The following is a 19,771-nucleotide window of genomic DNA, read 5'->3' as shown; positions in this document are numbered from 1 at the left end:
GTGACCTTCTTTGGAACCAATAGCTCTGTCACGCTCCAGCATGCTAGAAAAGTGAGTTGTGCTTGACCAGGTCGATCTACTGCTTAGGGACCGCTAAATGCTTGTAGGAGGCACACTCTTGCATCATAGCGCGGGGCGCTTCACGCATCAGTCCGGGCAAGGAGGGCTCAATTGCACCGAGTCTTGCACTAGTCCTCCCATGCAAGTGCAATTGGAATTGTGTCGTCTCGGTGTTGATAAGCGTCCGTGTTCGGCGGCACCAGTCATGCGCGTGCAGCAGTTTGTCATTCAGTCGGCCACAGGGTCAGACACCAACACAATGTCGTCTGCCAAGAACATGCAGCTATCTTCTCGGTCGACCAGTTTCGGCGTAAGCGGAGAGCTTGCCATCTCAAGGTCAGCCATGTAAATGTTGAAGAGAAAGGGTGATTGACCGTGAGTGCCCAGAGCGTGTTTTGATTTTCTCCTTGGTAGGTCAGATGCCAGCTTCAAGAGCAACTGCTACTAGAACGACCAGTCTTCTTACAAGTGCTCGAATCATCTGCGCATAGTCTCACATCTTTTTGAGCTGATGCAGATGAACACTCACCCGCATCTGGTTAGTATTTGAAAGCTGACTTAAAGAAGCACTTCCAATCTCCATGCAATGGCATCGATACTCAATGGCCAAGACACCTTTCCCGCACTCGCCTTCCATTCATTCCGTGTATCAGGCCAACCAGCTATATGAAGCGCGATAGCTGTCGTTTTTCTGTGGCTCCGTCCATGATTCAGTTGAGAACCTGCTCACTAGACTTGAGACAGACGTCCAACAGCCCTAAAAGAGATCTGGCGAGTGAATGCGCGGGAATGGATGATAAAAGGCGATATGCCCTAGTATTGAGAGAGGGAGGTGGATGCTGCAAGAACGCGTATGGAAGGTGAGCTGGCGATACAACGTGCGCTGGTAAAAGCTGACAAAGCTTGCGCAAGGCAAGAGAAGCGATACCAGCAGACAAGAGAGTGAGTGTACTAGCGCAGAGAGACTGCTTGACGGAACCAAGAAGCGCTTGCTTGACGTGCCGATGAGTGGGTAGAGCGTGGCAGTACAAGTAGAGAAAGCTTGCGCAAAATGAGAGAAGGCATGCCAATAGCTACCAATAGCAAGGAGAGTCCACCAGCGCAGAGAGACAGCTGGGCGAGACAACGAAACGCTTGCAGCAGAAACACACTTGCTTAGCAGTTATCTGTAGAGGTCAGTAAGGTGATGGAGCTTGAACCACGATGCTTGTATGCTTCTAGCCAAATGCAGCCTGTTAAGGGCAATATTGTTGACTGTGTGGGTTGAGGTTTCGGTTGGAAATTGAAGACTTCGAGAATTCAGGCACCAGCAGTGGTCCAGCACACTGCAGCTGGCAGCACTCCTTGCAATTCAATGCAGAGTGCGCTGCTTCTGGCAACATCACGTGACATCTGCATGCATTGGCAAAGTTGCATACTACTTGCGCCTCAAATTGGCGACAACTGAGATGATGCAGGTCGTGGCTCGCGTCCGCAAGCTCGCAACACGCGAGCGGTGTACTGTGCCAGGCCTATGCACGACTATCGAGCATCAAGGACACAAAGAGCTGGTTCATCTTGCCAGTATCATGGGCCCAATCGGGATGATGCATGTCGACACTGTTTGCGATCGAATGGTTTATGCCGTCAGCGGCTACAGAATTGAGTTTGCGCTTGAATTGCGAGGTCTGTCTGCCTCTGCTGCCTACTGACTCCCTGACAGTGGGCACCACAAGTTGTAGGTCTACATCTTAGCGGTACGATCATTCTCTTCTTCGTCAAGTTTTGCGCCGTGGTGTAGCAGCCTGGTGTTATGGAGTTGTCAAGCAAGTCCAAGCTTTGCTGCATGATCACGACATTCCAATTCAATTTTGATCTCGCCAGAATTGTCTGGCACTCATAGAAACACTACTCTGACGTCTTGCTGTGCCTGTCTATCGTTTGCAGTCGTTGCCACATCTTCACGCCCAGTCCCGCTGCTTCCCACTCACGGACTTGGCGCCATGATTTTGTTCCCGCCCAGTCCTCCGAATTCCTCCGCGCGCGGCATCTCGCTACCACAAATTCTCACACATCCCCTTAAACTCACGTGCACTCACTCTCGAATGTTTTCGTAGGGCATGCCATTGCTATTTCGCGCTTGCATCGATCAACAATGTCGCATTCCTTGGGAATTGTCACTCCCTACCAGTCTCGTTGTTCAATGTGTCCAAAGTAGACTCGAACAGCTCTGCCTCGTACCTCGGAGACACTGAACAAGAAGAGCTGGTCGGTCGTAGCAATTCTACCTGTGTATGAAGTCGGTGAATGAAAAACAAGGCAGCAGAAGGCTGTCCTCATATCTTCATCGACTAGCAATAGATCTCACAAAACAGTAAGGCAAGAAGCATGGCCAAAGTCCCAAAGGCTGTGGGCAATATCTGCCGAGAGACAAAAAGATGTCTCAAATTGATCAAGCGAGAATCAGTTACTTGAGCCGGGTGAAAGCAAGTGACTGGTGAAGATGCTGAACAATTTGTTCCATGGTCTAGATGACGAGGTCTAGAGCGGTCGCTGTGTTTGTGCACAGGAAAATAGCCGCGAGATGTAACCAGGGATTTCACGTGATGAGGCATCTGAAATTAAGACCAGGAGTTGTCTCAGCTGCAGTCAGTCGGCGACAGAAAGGTGAGCTCCGTCTCCACACGACATATGCTCACCGCAATGAAAAAGCAGGCTATTCAACTTGGAGATGCTTCAACTAGGATTCCTACGAAGCTGTGCAATGAGAAGAGGAGAAATGATTGAGTGGAAAGGGTCTTGAAGCTTGGTCGCTGAGTCGAATCATTAGATGAGCCAAGGAACAAATTGCGATAGATCAAAAACGGTTGAAAGATGGTGGCTCCATAAAGTTGTCCAGCAAGGTAAATACTCCACCTCAGAGAGAACTTTTGGGCACAACGACATAGAAGAAAATCACCGCCTGAACGGACGCGAGCGCAAATTCGCAGTCAATGTGAGTAAACTTCGGGAGCCAGTGAAATTTGTCGGGAATGCAACTTGAAGAGTCAAGTTTGCTGGCCATGCGTGTCTCACATACCTTCTCTCTGTAACCCCGCCTGTTGCATGTCGCTCCGTGAACACTTGCCTTAACACTGTACCGGTCATTCAATTTCAAATCAGGTGTTTTCTCTAACGGATGATCGCCTGTTCGTTAGTTCTTAGCACATGAACGAATGGCTGCTTACTCAGGAAAAAACTTGCAACGGAAACGCTACCCGAGACATCAAGAAGCTGAAAAGTGGCGTCCTGTGGCGCATTGTTTCTAAGCCCTTGGACTCGTTTGTGACCATATTGAACAGAAGTACTCGTTGAATCCTTGATTGCCGAATTGTCATTGGCAGGAACTGTAGTTCTGAGAGCGGCTGGCACGCATTTTACCATTGTCAGTGTTCGTTCATAGTTTGGTTTGTGATGAGGGAAAGGGTATTCCCATTGGTATACGTACACAAACTGAAAGGGTACATCGACACAGACTTCATCAGCAGTACATGATCCATCTTCCATGTGGTCGCCGTAAAGATTCCCTTCCCAGTTGCTGTCGCCTTGGACACAATGAACCGTGTAATGTTGCAAGCTGACTTTAGGATTGCAATGGGCCATCATGATTTGCTGGCCTGCCAGGCAATGTCGTGTCTGTAAGACTTCGGCCTGATCTCGCTTCGATAGATGATGGCCTTCGGTTGTAGTTGCAGGGGTACCGATCTTTGTAGATCCTCGTTTGTCGAACTTGGCAAAGTCCTGACCTTGGTCGTCCGCATCTGGATGTTCAGTGTAAAATCGAAGGACCTTTTGGATGTAGTCTTCGGGAATTCCGAAAAATGGCCCAGAGGGGAGATCTGTCGTACTGTCGTTGCCTGGAGTGGTCACGTTCACTGGTATAGTAGTTGCAGCCGGTGAACCAGCTACAATGCCAGAGAGGATGAGGATCGGAGTGAACAGCAGGACCAAAGCCATGACTGCGAAATGAAAATGGGGCATCGATGATTGATGTGTTGCGGAAGGATGCTGGATGAATGGATAGTATTGCTACGAAGGGACGAGAAGCGCTCCTTTTATACTTTGCCAGCCTCGAGCGAGAACATGACCATAAAGAGGTGGGCGAGGGCAAAGACCCTGAAAGCATCTCAACGCAAACACCGGAGTGGTGTTGAAAAAGACAACTACGTTGTTTGCGTGCAGTATTTGTGGGCCAGAACTGAGCCGATCATGCGAGCTTGATTCGACCACATGTCCAGCAAGAGACAAAAAGATATATGGCGCGATATACAAAGAGCTTGCGCAGGTTCCACAGTCGGTCTACGTGAATCTCAAACATCCAAATGGCCGGCAATAGACAACTTGCTTTATGACATGAAAGACCAACACTCGCGCAGGCTCTTTAGTCTTCTCAACGAAGCGTTTGTGCGGTTCGAATGTCCACATGGCCAGCAATTGACAAACAGACTCATGGCGTGAGAGACAAATATTTACACAAAACCTCTGTTGTTCATGCGAGCTCGCAAAGTTCATATACCTATAGACAAATAAGCGTATGCATGTTCATGCGAGCTCGCATAGTTCATATAGCTATAGACAAATAAGCGTATGCATATTCATTTGAGCTCGCATAGTTCATATACCTACAGACAAATAAGCGCATGCATGTTCATGCGAGCTCGCAAAGTTCATGGACCTGACAAATAAGCGTATACATGTTCATGCGAGCTCGCAAAGTTCATGGACCTATAGACAAATAAGCTTATGCATGTCGCCTGGAGATCGAGGTCGAGTTGTGTCTTGGCTGACCGAGTAAAGGACACGAAAGGCCCAGAAGCCAAGGCTTGGCACTGCACATATAGACTGGATCATGAAACACTGCAAGTATGAAGAGCATCAATACGACCACTCACACCACCTCTAGTACTCGATCTGCTCCCATTCTGAGATGAACTCGTACATCTTGAACTGCGACGGAGCAATTCCGAATCGATAAACGAAGCGAGAAGCCAAGTAGCTGCCAAAGATGGCACGAATGTAGGCATCCGGCACACGCTGCAACAACGTCTCCAACGACAACTTGTCAACCAGCAACTTGGGGAAAGCTTCACGCAAGATGCGGTTGCGCAGCTCGACTTTATCCCAGAGTGACGAATTGGATAGCTCTTCCTGCAGCGTGACAATAGCCTTGGACAAGGTATCCGACAACACAGACATGGGTGTACCCGTGAGCTTGTTTTCGCGCCACATTGCTTCAAATTCCATAGAGGCATTGTTGCAAATGATTTGCTGGACGCTCGCCACGTATTGCTGGTAGAAGGCAGGTTCTTGGCCATCATGCACACACATGTGCTCCTTGAATTCTTCATCTGAAAACGACAGCGCAGCAAGAACCTCTAGCGATGAAGACGTGACGCCACCTTTATTGGTCGAGGCATCCTTGAAGACAATAGCGCCAGCCTTTTCAAGTGCAAGACGTGCATCTTGCGTAACAAACAAGTTGGCACCTTCAATGATGATGGGTAGTCTTGCATTGCCTTGTTCATCAATAAGGGCATTGACATTGGAGATGTTGATGGCTTCAGGACGTCCACCACACGGCACAAACGCGTCTGCTGATTTGCCATCCTTGCCACAGCCAAAGTTGCGCAGATGTGCGGTATTGCGGAATGTGGTACCATTCGTGACAACCTCACCAGATGGTAGTGTTTTGCTGTTTTCATCCACCAAGACGCGATAGCCCTCTGCAGAGAGCAGGGATGTATCAAAGTCTGAAATCATCTTGCGCTCTTTCGCAAGACGCAGCAGTTCTGAACGTTGCAAGCCCTGTGGGTCGCACAAGACGCCAGAGCCGTCAATGATGGCAATGTACTTTTCACCAGAGAGTAGAATTTCATTGGAGCCAAGGTCGCCATCCGGTCCACCCGTCTGAATCTTGGTGATTTGTGATTGATCCGTGAGTCCGAGTTTTGCATAGGTGCCCTTGACGTATTCGCGAACAGACAACGATGTCATGCCATATGCATCATGTGGAATACCACCGAGACGTTTCGACTTGCCAGTGAAGAAAGATTTCCACCAGGGTGCGCCGCGTGACTTTGCATGCAAACACGCCCAGTCCACCAAACCAGCAGTATTCTCATCAGGTCCACAAAAGAGGATCTCTGGCTTGCCGTGCAAATCAACCAGCTTCTCCTTGATGTTGGGAGACGTGCCTTCAATGAGCAAGTCAATGAGGGAGTCAATGTACTTGTGGAATGCCACTTCACCCTTGTCTTGCGCATCGGCATCGAGCAGGATGACACCCTTGGCACCACCTTCAGGGATATCCTTGTTTTTACGCTGCTGCGTCGACGCTAGTGCGTAATTCTCATCAAATAACGAACGACTGTTGATGACAAATTGTTCAGGCGAACGCGACTTGACAATGCGAATACCACCACGAGCGACATCTCGGAAACGCAAGTGGAAGCCTCTAAATTCAGCGCCCACCACCAAAAACATGCCATACAAGGGTTGCGGGTACTCCTCCTCTGGCAAGAATGCTGGTGAGAACCTAAAGGACAAGGCAGATTTCGTGGGCTGGAAGTAGTTGGTTTTGAGGCAGTGCTGGTTGAAGACGACAAAAGCAGACATGATGAGTTGTTCGTGTTCGTTGGAGACGGCACCACGGACATACTCGTCGAGCTGGTCATACGACATGGATGGCATCTTGTTGAGGGCGACCGTAGAAGGTGATGTCAATTTTGGGCCCTGTGGTGTCGCGCAGCGTGATGTCGAGTTGCTGGCAGATGCACTGCGTGGCTTGATGCGGTGGACCTCAAAGAAACTGCGGTACAAGATGCGAACAAGTGCAGGGAACCGGTGAATGACACGTTGAATGTCATTGCTTGTATATGTCTCGCCACGCAGCCTTCGTTTGAGTTTTGCAAGGAGTTGCTGGTGGATGCTGTTGTTTGGGTCGAGTTGTTGACGTAGCGTTGTGTATTCGCTGCCGAGCCTGTTGAGGAAGTGCATGGTAAAAATACTAACGCAATGAGCATACGTCGACTCTTGGAGAGACAATTTTTGAGAGATGAAGTGGTCGTGGTACAAGTTGTTTGGGATGCAGAACAACAAGGAGGTTTCGCGACGCATTGAGTCCATGGCAACATCAACATCCATGTTCTCGTTTCCCGGTGCCGGTTGGAGGTAGATGGACGTGACCGATAGACCATTGCTGAATTGCTCAACAAATTTGCGGGTAGATGTCAATCCGTGGTAGTGATAGAGATCCGACATGGTGGAAAAGAAGTATTCACCGCTACCGCGACGCAAGCCTATCACCATGCGTCGTTCTTGTGTGCCTTCCACTTCATACAAGTCTACCACAGGTCCCGTGCGTGAGAGGGCATCCTTGATCATCTTTTGATAGATCTGACGGGTATTGGCTGTGGCTTTTTCCAAGAATGTCTTGTCAGAGACGACGTCGAGGTCTTCATACTCTTCAGGAGAAGGATCTTCCTTGACGAAATTGCACTGGTTGACAAAGTAGCTGCGCAATTCCTGGCCATCAAGACCCACACCTGCCATTTTCGAGCGGAATGTTTCGAGACGGAAGACCTTGTTGTCCTTGCGCTGGTTTAGGTAGGTGTCCTCTAGTCGCGCTTCATACTTGGGTCCCTCTGTGTCTGTTATGCCCGGGTAGCTTGTATCGATGTAGACGGCATGGTCTGGTGATTCCTGCACTAGCCTGACTTGCAGCGCTTCTCCGCCTTCAGCTGCTGAATTGCACTTAGCGCCATAGATTGCGAGGATGTGTGCTGCAATGGTGTCGACTGACTCTTCGCTGAAGTACAAGTCATCAATGCCGAGTTTGGTGTAGAACCATGTCACTGCAGTTAGTCATTTGTTACTCTCAAGTATCAAGGCATACCTTCATCCTTTACTTTGTCCTTTGGAATCCAATCCTGCTTTTTGAGGGCGCCAATGACGAGGTCGCGCTGAGAGAGCTTGCCTTTGAATTCAATTGGGTTGTAGCCGATACTGGCTTTGCGACTGAGTTTGTGATCCATAGGCGTGACGGGTGTGTCTGCGCCGCTACTGACTGCATAGCCTGGGAGTGTAGGCACAAAGCGTTTGATATCTGGCATCTCTCTTGATGTGTTATGGAGAGTAGGCTTGTGTAGCTTGTTGCTGAGGGAGAGAGAGAGGGAGGGAAGGGAGCTTATAATGTCAAGAGTGCCTGGACCCTTAGCCGGTTAGGGTCTTTGCCTCTTGGCCTCTCTGCTCTGCGCTGCTCTGGTCGTGCTGGATCCTGAAACACGATGCAGCGCAGGCGTTCAAGGCCATGACTAGGCAGCATTCCCTTTCTCTCCCTCTCCTGCTACACAGACACACAGCAGCAGTCTGTAGTGTCTGTAGCACTCATCTACCCTCTACGTCTCCGTGCTCCTGGCGTGTCTCCGGCCCAGGATGAGTCCGGAAGAGGAAGGTGCATCTTTCCTCGTGTGGTTGCGTCAGGTGATGGATGGTCGAGGGAGAAAAGGGTCCAGCAGCCAATGCGCAGCAGCAGTCAGGTCAGGAATAGACCAAATAGACGTTGTACTGCATTACTGTCTCTGTATGGCGAGCCAGCACTTGGCACTTGGACCCTCCCCAGATTTCATCATCCCACGTCTTTCATTCCTTGTCCAGCTAAGCACTGTCCATTAACCAGTGTCCAGTGTGCACTTCCCCAGTTCTCGGATGGGCCGATAGGACAGGAATAGAACCATTCCAGACAGTCACCAATATCCACTCTCTCCTCTCTGTAGCTCACCGGCTCATCTAGCAGTCTTAGAGCACAGGCAGATCAGATCGACCATCAGGAGTCAACAGCAACCTGATGTTGCGGCATCCAGATCAATCTCCTCAAAAGAGGCAGATTGGTGACAGAGGATAACGCGACTGTGTTTCACGATTGGTCTGCATGAGAATCAGTCTCCGAGTCTCGCTTGGCTCAGGGATCAGCTTGAGCACACCATGCTGCACACGGTCCGCCTCCAAAAGTGCTGCTTGAGCACCAACCACTGACCATGGCCGGATTCAACAAATCATAGCCATAGAATTCTCCGTCAAACATCCTGCCTGCTCAGTCTAGTCAGGCCCATCATATACCCGCAACCTAGCAGCCAGCAGAGAAGCTTGAGCCAGTGCTGACCCCTGATTCCATAGTGACTGCTGGGAGGCGTGTGACGTTGAAAGTTGTCGCCGTTGCGCTGAATCACCCAACAAGACAGCAGAGGTCTTTCCTATCATCGACACCTCCAGCTCTCTTCATTCATTGATTTGCCTCGAGGGAATGAATCATGTAGACGGTATCGACGTATGCTCTGCCTTGATCTGTTTGTGCAAATATACTAACAAGCATCCAGCCGTACTTTACGTACGTCACCGACAAGGTTGGCGACGAACTCGTCCTGCTCGACGGCGATGCACTCCTCTTGCGCGCGTTACAATCTCCGTACCATGGCGGCCAAATGCTCTCCTTTGCCGCTGTTGTTGAAAAGGAGCTGATTGAGCTCAAAGCACTCAATATCGAGATTGCCTTCTTCCAAGACCGAGCCTGGTTCTTTACACAAAATCAAGCTGCTTTACAATTGCTGCGATCCAGCTTGTACCTGCATCTCAACGACAATACAGACTACAAGGTGTATGACTTTCCATCGCTCGAGTCGCCTGCATTCGAAGAATACGTCGACATCAATCGACCCTACATGGTGCTCACGTCTGACGGCGGCCCTAATGACCGTTCCGAGACGCCTAATACGGACCGCATGGCGTTCGCACAAGGCTTCATCCAACAAATCCTCAGTGCTGGTATGGACGTCATTCTCATCGACTACATTGAGCATCGCGAATTCAAAATGTACGCACACGCCATCTTGCGCGAAAAGACCATCACGGGCCACAACATCGTCTCGGAAATATCCCTCCCAAAAATCGAGCGACTCTCTATTGCAGAGATTCCAACAGACTATACTTGCAATGATGCACGACGCTGCTTCACGATTCGGGCCTTACGCGCGCTCTCATCCCCGTCACCGCATCTCGTGCAAGCGACACTCCGTGCTCTTGTCATTTTGGAGAACCTCGACCTTGCTCAACGACCACAACCGCCATCCACCGTATTGAGTGACCCCGAAGTCTCACAATTCCTGGATGCATTCTATGGAAATGCTGCTGCGGCTATGAAGGACACATCTCTCGATAATGCCTTCATTGCAGATTTCTTTGATGCGCGCATGTTTGCACGTGTCTTGGTGAGCGGTGACGCTGTATTGCCTGCAGAACTCCAAGCAGACGTCGAGGGTTTGCTGAAAGACGTGTTTGGCAGTGTCCCAACCATCAAGTCACCAGATTACACACAGCACGCTGTTGCGTCGATTGAAGAAGCACCTGCATCCACGGACAAGGTGCTTGCGTTCAGCGACCCCATCTTCAACAACATCCTCGCCAGCATCCAGCTCGACGAGACATCCAAAGAACCCACAGCGACAGACGCCATTGACTTCTCCGTCATTCGTCAGCAACAGGGAAAACGCGTTGTTGGTATGGAAGCAAAACTCCTTGCAAAGGAAAAGGGACCCGAGCAAGTTGCTGATCGGCGTGAACAGATCCGTATCAATAAACGGTATGATCGCTCCAAGGCAAAACAAATGGCACACATAAAACGAGCAGCTGAATCTCTTTCTGGTGCAAATGGTGTGGGTCTTGATCGAATGGCTATTATTTCTGGATCACAATTACCCGTGCAGCAGTCCAAGACGACAACACCTCAGCCAAGTCGCTCTTCTACTCCTGCGCCTGGCGATAAGCAAGTCAAGGGCAAGAAAGAGAAGGAGAAGAAATTGACAAAGGCCGAAAAGATCATTGCGCAGAATGTTGCTGCCAAGTCTGGTAAAAAAGCAGCCAAGTCAACGTCCGCCTGGGAGAAGATCAAGCACGAAGTGGATAGCTTCAAGAAATTGCCAGAGCGATTGGCAACACTTGATCGATACATCAACCTCAAGGGCGAGCGCGATATCAATATTGACAATGAGATGCGCTTGTACCGTATCCAGATTCTGCTGGACATTTGGAAGAAGGTCTGCAAAGATGCTGCTGTTGCCAAGACAGATACCGAATCCATCACCGCTGCCGTCAAGCTCTTTGACTCAATTGCTCAAATGTACAAGCGACCAAGCCTGACTGTGCAAATTAAGCAGGTTCTGGATGCTCTGCTGACAACCATTGGCCTTGCCAAGTGCATCACGGATGACAAGCCTTCGCAATCAGCAGAGATTTCATTCGAATTCGACTTGCCAAAGAGCAAATCGAGTTACTTGGTGCCCGGCACCCACATTGAGTTCCAAATGCTCTACTGCGGACAGTACATGGAACGTAACATGGACAGCAAGCCTGATCCACGTACCTCCTTCGAGGCTGATAAGTGGCAACGTGACGTCTTGGATGTTGTGGACAAGCAGCAGAGTGTCTTTGTTGTGGCACCTACATCAGCAGGAAAGACATTCATCTCATTTTATGCCATGGAAAAAGTCTTGCGTGCAAATGACGAAGATATGGTTGTTTTTGTTGCACCCTCCAAGCCGCTCGTCAACCAAATGGCCGCCGAGATTGAGGCACGTTATACGAAAAATTACAAAGTTCAAGGAGGCAAGACCGTGTGGGCCATTCACTCTGGCGACTATAAGATTCACTCTCCCGATAAGTGTCAGATTCTTGTGACTGTGCCACAAGTCTTGCAAAAGTTGCTCTTGTCGCCTGCACAAGCCAATAGGTGGTCTTCCAAGATCAAAACTGTCATCTTTGATGAAATTCACTCCATTAGCGGCGACGAGGGTGTTGTGTATGAGCAGCTCATTACGATGATTCCTTCACCCATCATTGCGCTGTCTGCCACAGTCGGCAACCCGGAACCTTTCAGGCAATGGCTCGCTGCTGGTCAAAAGCCACAAAACAGGGATGTTGTGCTCATCTACCACAACCAGCGATACAGTGACTTGCGCAAATTTGTGTACATCCCCGAAGTGCAAGGCCAGGAGATCGTCGGCAAGGGTCAGTTCAGAGACATTCATCCAGCATCTGCTTTGCATTTCGGTCCTCGTGTACTGCCTGATGACCTTTCTCTCGAGCCACGCGATGCATGCAGTCTTTATCAACACATGCGTGCATGCAAGACGCCTGAATTCGATGTCCCAGAGACGCTTGACCCGAATACCTTCTTTGCAGACAAGAAGTTTATTCGCAAGGCCGATACCGTGGTGTATCAGAATAGGCTCAAGGAAATCTTGACGGAATGGCTGTCTGCGCCAGACTCGCGATCGCCTGGAACGCCCTTCATGAATCTGATGAAGGCGACCGACGGTGGTACGAGACAATTGGTGGATGAGGCTGTTGTCAAGTGGCGCGAAGCAGATGCAGCAGCCATCAAGGCCGGCAAGCCTTCCAAGGACTTTGCCACAGAGGCCATCGTCTCATTCGTCAAGGCCCTTGAGGCCAAAAATCTGTTGCCTGGCTTGCTCTTCAATTTTAAGCGTCGCGGTGTGGAGACGTACGGTGAGGCGCTCATTTCGCATCTTGAGGAGAAGGAACGGCAATACCGCGATAGCAATGCTGCATGGCAGGCGAAACTCAAGGACTATGAAAAATGGACCAAGGACGCAGACAAGCGCGCCAAGGAGAAAGAGCGTGCACTCAAGCGATCCAAGAAGAATACCGACAAGGAGGAAGATGAGGATGTGCCAGAAGATGAACCAGGTTGGCAAGAAAACTTTGACCCAACTGCACCGGATCCAAAGTTTTCATTTGCGAGCTTGAAGAATACCTTTGGCGAGCAAGATATGGCTGAAGAGGTAGAGAATCTGGGCAAATACACTGGTACGCCTGGATGGATGCTGCGAGGCTTGCGTCGTGGCGTGGGTGTACACCATTCCGGTCTCAATCGAAGGTACCGTCAGCTCGTCGAGTTGGCTTTCCGATCTGGATTCTTGAAGGTTGTCTTTTCCACTGCTACACTGGCGCTCGGTATTAACATGCCTGCCGTGTCGGCCAACTTTGTTGGTGACACTGAAGAGTTGTCTGCACTCGAGTACCGTCAAGCAGCCGGTCGTGCTGGTCGTCGTGGTTACGATCTTCTGGGTCATGTCGGTTTCTTGGCTGTGCCGACGGACAAGATTGATCGTCTCCTCGTCTCCAAGATTCCCGACATCGCCGGACACTTCCCAGTCACAACAACAGTCTTGTTGCGACTCTTTAATCTTTTGAGGAACAGCAACAATGCGCCATTCGCAAAGCAAGTCATTGAAGGCATGTTTTCGAATCCTGAGGATCTCGCCAATGCTGTTGCTGGTACATCGACAACAGCGGCTCAGGTGAAGCACCAAATTCGCTTCGCCATTGAATATCTCCGTCGTGAACGTCTCTTGGATGCTTCTGGTCAACCCATCAACTTGTATGCACCCGTCAGCAACTTGTACTACGAAGAACCCGCCAACCTGGCCTTTGCCGTCTTGTTGCGTGGTGGTGTCTTCCATACGCTTTGCAAGAACTTTGACGAGCCGAAACAACAAGATGTTGTTGCTGGCAAGTTGGTGCAGCTCCTGGCCAGTATCTTTTGCAGGCGTCCCATGAGGCCTGCAGAAGTCCAGCAACGTCAAAAGACACACAGCAAGGCGCAAGCCATGATTGCCTACCCTCCTCTTGAGGAGCTGAATGCTACTGCTGCCAAATGTTTGACTGAATACGAGCAGCGATGCTTGCGGCTGTACAAGAATCACGCTGATACCTTTGTCAAGCAACATCCGGAAGTGTCTGCCATGGATAGCAAGTTGCCATTGTCTGGTAAGCAATTCGGCAAGAACTTGTCTGTCGATGCGTTGAAGAAGGGCAAGGATGAATCGAGTGTAAGTGTATTCGCAGCCATTGGCGGTGTATCGCAAGCTGCGTGTCCCTTGAACAAGAAAGAAGCTGCATTGATGGATGTCTTTGGCAGCTCCAAAGCTGGTGTCTTTGTTGAAGGTCTTTCACCCAACCCACTCATTGCACGCGATGTCCCACTCAATGCATTCTTGTATGAATTTTACCAGACTGGGTCTGTGGAACGTATCACGACTGTCCATGGAATTCAGAAATCAGACGTCTGGTTCAAGCTTGCTGATTTCAACACTGTCCTCGTGAGTATTGTTGAGGGGCTTTCTAGTTTGCTTGGCATTGAAGTGGATGACTTTGCAGATGGTGAAGGAGGTAATGCCGAGGGTGATGATGATGACGAGGAAGATGATGTGCCTGAACAAGCACGCGCTGCTGAACCCGTTCGACGTGCCGGTGCACTGGCCAGTTGGGAGGAACAAGATGCGTCTTCTGAGTCTGAGTCTGAGGAGGATGATCTTGTTCGCAAGAAGCAGACGGGTGCCGTCAAGGCTGACACGAAGCGTGTGCTGCGTGCCGTACAGTATGTGCAAGCTGCGTTCAAGGTACACTTTACCGCCATGTTTGCTTAAAGTTGCTACAAGAGAAAGAAAAGAGAAAGAGAGTCTAGTCTACAAAGAAAAAGCATTTCATTTTGATCATGATTGTCCCGTTGCATAGAAATCACGTCCAGAACCAGCCCATTGCGTTGAACCCGGTTGTGCTGCTTGTGCTTGTGGAACACCGTAATGGCCTCTTAGCTCAATCGCACTGCCACGACGTTGTCTTGTTGATGCTGCTGCATCAGCAGGCACCATCAATCCCAGGCCTTGCACAGCACCTGCCTGTCCAAACCCTGCACTCGTCAGTGATCCTTGTGGTGGACGCCTCCTGATAGGTGATGGGTGGTTGGGCTGTTGTGAATGCGTTGGTGAAACAGGTGACGCATCGGATCGCATGGCTGGATGCAGACCAGGTGTGCGTGTACCGACTTCAGAATCATCACTTGCGCGATCTCGATGAGGATCATCAGCGCCATCGATACTCAGCGTGGTGAAGTAATCAATAGCACGCTGCTGATGACCGGGTGTGAAGTCATAGTTTGGCGGTGGTGTCATGAGTGGTGGTGGTGCGGAATCTGCACTGAAGGGTGGTGGTAGCGTTGAAGGTTGACGTAGGAAATGCATGGGTCGGGCAGCGGTATCGCCGTCCTGGTAGCCATTCGAGGAGGCGCTGCTTGAATGATGGAGGAGGACTGGGACGGGTGAAGCTTCGCCTGAACCGGCTCTGATTTCACAGGGACAAGGGAGACGCATCTGGACGGCGTTCATATTATCCGAGTATGTGGGCAACTGCGTATTGGCGTGTACGCACCGACAAGAAAGTAGATGAATGGGTGAATCAATGGAGATTTCAAAGTGTCGTCGTTTTGCTGGGTCATTGGGTTGAGGGTCTGCTTTGGACAACCGCAAGACGACCTTGATCCAGTGATGGACTTTGATATTTGCAAACGTTGTATCAAAGTGGATTCTGTCCTTGCCTATTGCTTGGCAGGTAGGCAATGGCACCTCAATATCAAATTCTGTGGCCCCTGCATTACTTGCACCATCGATATTGCCAAGAAGCGATTCATTCGCACCACCAGCCAAGCCTGCATTCTTTTCCTTTAGTAAAATCTTGCGTGTTGGTTCGAGTCTGTGGACTTTTTTGTTTTTACACCAATACTCAACGGTCTCAGTGACAAAGACCTTGATGCGATGCACCCTGACTTTTGCAAGCGGCGTCAGTTTGAAGGCAATCGGGATCTTTTGTCCAAGCGGGAAAGATTTCCCAGAAATGACAATATCGTAATGTAATTGATCCTCCCAATTCCTACTAATAGCAATAGGTTCAGATGATTCCATGTTTGCTTCACCAGGTGTTCGAATGAGTTGAATGGGCATCTTTCCAGCGAGATTACTTTTAAATGCACCGGCACGTTCCACCGTTGCTGAGAGCTCATAGCACACCTTGCCCATCTCGCAATTGATGGTTTCTGGTAAAAAGCTCGGGATGGGTAACTCGAAATCATAGTAGTACTCACCAGCGGCAAACACACGCGATCCCTTGAGTTGTGTGGTGGCTGCATCGTGTTTACTGAAAGATTTTGCATTGCCGAGGGGCAGCATGCCACTGATGGAGCCTGAACGCGTGGGTGAACTAGTCGTGTGCGTTGAGTCTTGGGTTGGTTGGGAGGAGAGGGCAGGTGTCATGAGTGCTCCGTTGCCTGTTGTACTAGGAACACTTGCATCTGCGCTCACAAACCGATCTGCACCATGAGAGTGCTCATGAATGGGATACTGTGCATTGAAGAATGTCCAAACATGATGCATGAGTTGTTTTTCCTCAAAAAACTCTTGCTTCTTTGGTGGAATGCCCTCTGGCCAATCTGTCCTTCCCTTGCCGGAGAATTGTAAGCTAATGGCTTTGATCTTTGTTGGTTTTGCAAATTGAACCATGAGTGTACCGCGCAACATGGTCGGTCGTTCATGATGCCGTTCATGGCTATCAAACCCACCTGTCAGAAACAAAACAGGTTCAGCAAGGGCAATGCTGATGTTGGTCGTACCGCCGCCTGTACTGGCAATCGCCTTCTTGGTGGTGAAGGGAGGAAGGATGCTTGCCTCTTGATGGGTATCGAGCGCAAGACCGCGGCCGCTGCGTAGACTTGGTGGTGACATGTGTACAACCCTAGGACTAGCAACGTTATTGATAGACCGCGCCTAAAACACAACGAACAAGACAAGCAAGCAGCTTAAGCTTATGCTTTGGTGAATGGTCGCCTTGGCTGCGGAAGGATGATGATGAAATGCTGCAGCCAAAACACGCAAGAAAAGCCGAAACGCGGGACAGTCACGCAGGGGAATATTACCGGAGCAGCATGGTCTTGTAGCCGGCTTTAACAAGTATATACGGCTTACTAGATAAGTACAATCCTGTCCGTGCAAGAGACTTGAAGAGGTGAATGGTCTGGGTCGGGCTTGGCAAGTTCCGCATCCGGGGAAAGCAACAGTCACAAGTATTCCCAGCAGAAACAGAGAGACAGTTATGTGCTGGCTAAGTCTATAGACATGAACTGCAGCATTGAGAAGATAAATGAGAGCATAAAGACGAGCTGAAATAATGCATCGCGTAGAGGCCATCGCAGCGTAGAGAAAATGAAAAAAGGGTTGAATAAGGTTGGGAAGAGCTTAGTCTTCTTCGGGGATCGTCTCTCTGACACGTAGACGTCCAGAATCACTGTGTTGCCTCGAGTGACTTGCTGAAGGTTTGCCATCGCCATTCCTTGTTGAGGTCGAGAGGTACGATGCAGAAGAGTTTGGTCTGGACAGATCATCGCCTTCACTTTGCGTAGCTGTATCACTCAAGCCAGATGCATCCTCCGTCAAGACTTCATTCGGATCAAAGCCAACGACGTCGCAAAAAGCAGCCCAATGATGCTTCCCCACACAATCCGCCGAGCCACGCGTTGACCCAAACGAAGCTGATTTGGTAGGTGAGGGTGATGCTGGAAAGACGCTATTCTGGGGTGTTGAAACGGCAGACATACCGCCTCCGTTTTGTAGCAAGTCACGCGTCTTGTACAGCCATTGCATGTCTCCACACTCTTGCCGTGTGACTTGTGTCCAGAGATGACGGCATTGTTCCCAAGCGTGTTCGCCGACACACTGTGCCATGCCTTCGAATAACTTGCTGTTGCACGCCATGAGCGATTGCATCTCCAAATGACGATGTAGGAGTGGAACGAGCATGGAGTCTGCGCATTCTTGCAACGGGATCATTTGATCGAGGCACGATGAGGTACCCTTTTCCTTGTCTCGAGGAGATCCTGGTAGTTGTGCAGGCAGGGATGCAACGCTGTTTGCGGAGTTGACGCTGTGCGAGGATGTTGAGGAGGAAGACGTTGATAGTGTATCATTCGAGATACTTCCACCGCGTACATGACGCGGATTGACAGGTAGTACAAGCGCAGGTGTCCCAGCACTGCCTTCTTTACCGGCAGCATCTCCAGCTGCATGGGTATAGGGCGAGGAGGTGGTCATATACGACGGTGCTCCCGTGAGTCTCTGTGAGGGCGGTGTCTGCTTGTGTGCGAGGATGTCGCCTGAACGCGGTGCCTGCTCGATGAGACGGGGTGCAGTGCGAGGACGCGTGATGGTGTCTGCTGCTGCTTGTTGCATGTATCCCTGTGAAGCAGCAGCAGCGGTCGATGACCTGGGCGAGGGTGGGATGTGCCTGACGGTGAGGTAGGCTGGTGCTGGTGCGCTTGCCATGGTGCTGCTGCGTGTGGCTACTCTGGTTACTTGACTATGGACTTAGCTACTGGAGAGAGTAGTGGACAGGGGACAGCGAGCAGCGTACTGCTTGTCTGAGTGTCTGCCCCTCTCCAGCTGCGTCGCTCTGTCTGTCTCGTATTCTGCTTTGTCTTCTGCTGCGATCGATTTCTGATTCGACTCTTGGACAGCGAGACATGACATAACAACGACGACTGAATACTGACTGCTGACTGACTACAATCTACTAGCTACTGACTCTGACTACTAACTGACTCTGACTACTATCTACTGACTACTGACTGACTATCTACACTGCTGATGACTGTCATGACTACCATCTTTGCTTGTCATCTACGCTCCAAACACATACTCCCATAGTGCTCTGTTTCGCATAAAGACACACTCAGCTTACTCCCTCCATGTGCACTCCAGCTCCATGCACCCTACTGCAACATGATCAAGCTACCCTTCATACTCACCTTCTTTGCACTCCTCGCACTCTGCCTCATCCTCCCCTTCCTCTGCGGCAATGTCAACACCTCAAGCCTATCCACAACCATCTTCTTGCTGCGTCTTGATACACGCAGGGATAGATCAGTCCCGCAGCTCTTTGGAGCAGTAACACCGGCAATCCTACAGCTAGGCATCTGGGGAGGCTGTACAGGATCCAATGTCACAGGCAACCCAGGATATCTAATTGGTACTGTCGCTTGTGGCAATACGCAGCAGGCAGCCACAACATTGACCCAACTCATGGATACCTTCCAACTCGGCAGTCTCGCAACCCTCGCCAATCCATCAGCATTCGGTAACGATGTCCTCACAAGACTCTCTGCAGGCAATACACTCCTTGAAGCCCTCTCGATCCTTGCAGCGCTCGTTGCTGCAACACTCTCAAGCACCAGTGTTCTAGTCGCTTGTTGTTTTCCACCACGCAGTCGACTCACACACACAAAACACTACGGTCGTGTGTTTTGGACACGCGTTCCATTCTTCTTATCGCTGACGCTGACGATCTTGCTGTTTGCCACAGTTCTCATTGCGCATATCAGTATGGGTTCTCTTCAGCGTGTGTTGGCACCTGCACCCGTCGAGCTTGGCATTACGGCTTTTGTCTTGCTATGGGTAGCATTCTTTGCGAGTTTGTTTGCACTCGGTGGATGGATCTATCACCGCAAGCGATTATTGTCCTGTGACTTGGTATAGCCTTCAATAGCATGTAGGATGATCATATCAGTCCAGCTCTGTCCAAATAGTTCTGTGACTGTCTAATTTCATGTCGTCCATCAGCTCGGTCCATACTCAATCAGCTACACCCAATTAATTTGATCCACTCGCGCTGGCACGAACCAGTCACAGGCTTCATGACGGCCGTGTCGCAGCTATCCATCCAAACCTTGACACTCACGTCATCACTCAATACAATCTTTCTCGAAATCGGGAATGCCTACTACGAACACAATACAGCG

General features: G+C 50.2%; 6 protein-coding genes across 6 annotated transcripts; 2 read left to right on the top strand and 4 right to left on the bottom strand.

Moving 5' to 3' along the window:
- Positions 1-2,787: 2,787 nt before the first annotated feature.
- BCR37DRAFT_384199 (uncharacterized protein) lies at positions 2,788-4,478 on the bottom strand. The gene is made up of 2 exons (XM_040870192.1): positions 3,267-4,478; positions 2,788-3,225 (listed from the first exon to the last, which is right to left on the bottom strand). Exons 1-2 carry the CDS (start codon positions 4,057-4,059, stop codon positions 2,957-2,959), a joined length of 1,062 nt encoding a protein of 353 aa, XP_040722242.1. The 5' UTR covers positions 4,060-4,478; the 3' UTR covers positions 2,788-2,956.
- Positions 4,479-4,678: 200 nt separating this feature from the next.
- On the bottom strand, positions 4,679-8,393 carry BCR37DRAFT_193971 (Glutamate/Leucine/Phenylalanine/Valine dehydrogenase-domain-containing protein). Its single transcript, XM_040866327.1, has 2 exons — positions 7,973-8,393; positions 4,679-7,931 (listed from the first exon to the last, which is right to left on the bottom strand). The coding sequence occupies exons 1-2, from the start codon at positions 8,187-8,189 to the stop codon at positions 4,978-4,980; spliced, it is 3,171 nt and encodes a 1,056-aa protein (XP_040722241.1). The 5' UTR covers positions 8,190-8,393; the 3' UTR covers positions 4,679-4,977.
- A 672-nt stretch (positions 8,394-9,065) lies between these two features.
- BCR37DRAFT_194370 (uncharacterized protein) lies at positions 9,066-14,733 on the top strand. The gene is made up of 2 exons (XM_040866328.1): positions 9,066-9,403; positions 9,453-14,733. The coding sequence occupies exons 1-2, from the start codon at positions 9,380-9,382 to the stop codon at positions 14,577-14,579; spliced, it is 5,151 nt and encodes a 1,716-aa protein (XP_040722240.1). The 5' UTR covers positions 9,066-9,379; the 3' UTR covers positions 14,580-14,733.
- Positions 14,562-16,967, bottom strand: BCR37DRAFT_384196 (or S-antigen, C-terminal domain-containing protein). The gene has a single exon (XM_040870191.1). The coding sequence runs from the start codon at positions 16,704-16,706 to the stop codon at positions 14,646-14,648; it is 2,061 nt and encodes a 686-aa protein (XP_040722239.1). The 5' UTR covers positions 16,707-16,967; the 3' UTR covers positions 14,562-14,645.
- On the bottom strand, positions 16,939-18,435 carry BCR37DRAFT_384194 (uncharacterized protein). Its single transcript, XM_040870190.1, has one exon. The coding sequence runs from the start codon at positions 18,297-18,299 to the stop codon at positions 17,217-17,219; it is 1,083 nt and encodes a 360-aa protein (XP_040722238.1). The 5' UTR covers positions 18,300-18,435; the 3' UTR covers positions 16,939-17,216.
- A 140-nt stretch (positions 18,436-18,575) lies between these two features.
- On the top strand, positions 18,576-19,575 carry BCR37DRAFT_384192 (uncharacterized protein). Its single transcript, XM_040870189.1, has one exon. It carries the CDS (start codon positions 18,756-18,758, stop codon positions 19,506-19,508), a length of 753 nt encoding a protein of 250 aa, XP_040722237.1. The 5' UTR covers positions 18,576-18,755; the 3' UTR covers positions 19,509-19,575.
- Positions 19,576-19,771: the final 196 nt, after the last annotated feature.

Source organism: Protomyces lactucae-debilis, assembly GCF_002105105.1.
Source record: "Protomyces lactucae-debilis strain 12-1054 chromosome Unknown BCR37scaffold_27, whole genome shotgun sequence".
In the NCBI taxonomy this organism is placed as follows: Eukaryota; Fungi; Ascomycota; class Taphrinomycetes; order Taphrinales; family Protomycetaceae; genus Protomyces; species Protomyces lactucae-debilis.
The sequence above is the reverse complement of the archived record's forward strand: the minus strand, read 5'-3'. Positions and strand labels throughout refer to the sequence as shown.

Bases quoted from the DNA above. Each gene is read 5' to 3' on its own strand.
- BCR37DRAFT_193971 (XM_040866327.1), bottom strand. From the start codon at position 8,189: ATGCCAGATATCAAACGCTTTGTGCCTACACTCCCAGGCTATGCAGTC. The intron at 7,932-7,972 runs GTATGCCTTGAT...GACTAACTGCAG, and splicing joins GGACAAAGTAAAGGATGAAG to TGACATGGTTCTACACCAAA.
- BCR37DRAFT_384196 (XM_040870191.1), bottom strand. From the start codon at position 16,706: ATGTCACCACCAAGTCTACGCAGCGGCCGCGGTCTTGCGCTCGATACC.
- BCR37DRAFT_194370 (XM_040866328.1), top strand. From the start codon at position 9,380: ATGAATCATGTAGACGGTATCGAC. The intron at 9,404-9,452 runs GTATGCTCTGCC...ACAAGCATCCAG, and splicing joins ATCATGTAGACGGTATCGAC to CCGTACTTTACGTACGTCAC.
- BCR37DRAFT_384199 (XM_040870192.1), bottom strand. From the start codon at position 4,059: ATGCCCCATTTTCATTTCGCAGTCATGGCTTTGGTCCTGCTGTTCACT. The intron at 3,226-3,266 runs GTAAGCAGCCAT...ACTAACGAACAG, and splicing joins CGTTGCAAGTTTTTTCCTGA to GCGATCATCCGTTAGAGAAA.
- BCR37DRAFT_384194 (XM_040870190.1), bottom strand. From the start codon at position 18,299: ATGGCAAGCGCACCAGCACCAGCCTACCTCACCGTCAGGCACATCCCA.
- BCR37DRAFT_384192 (XM_040870189.1), top strand. From the start codon at position 18,756: ATGATCAAGCTACCCTTCATACTCACCTTCTTTGCACTCCTCGCACTC.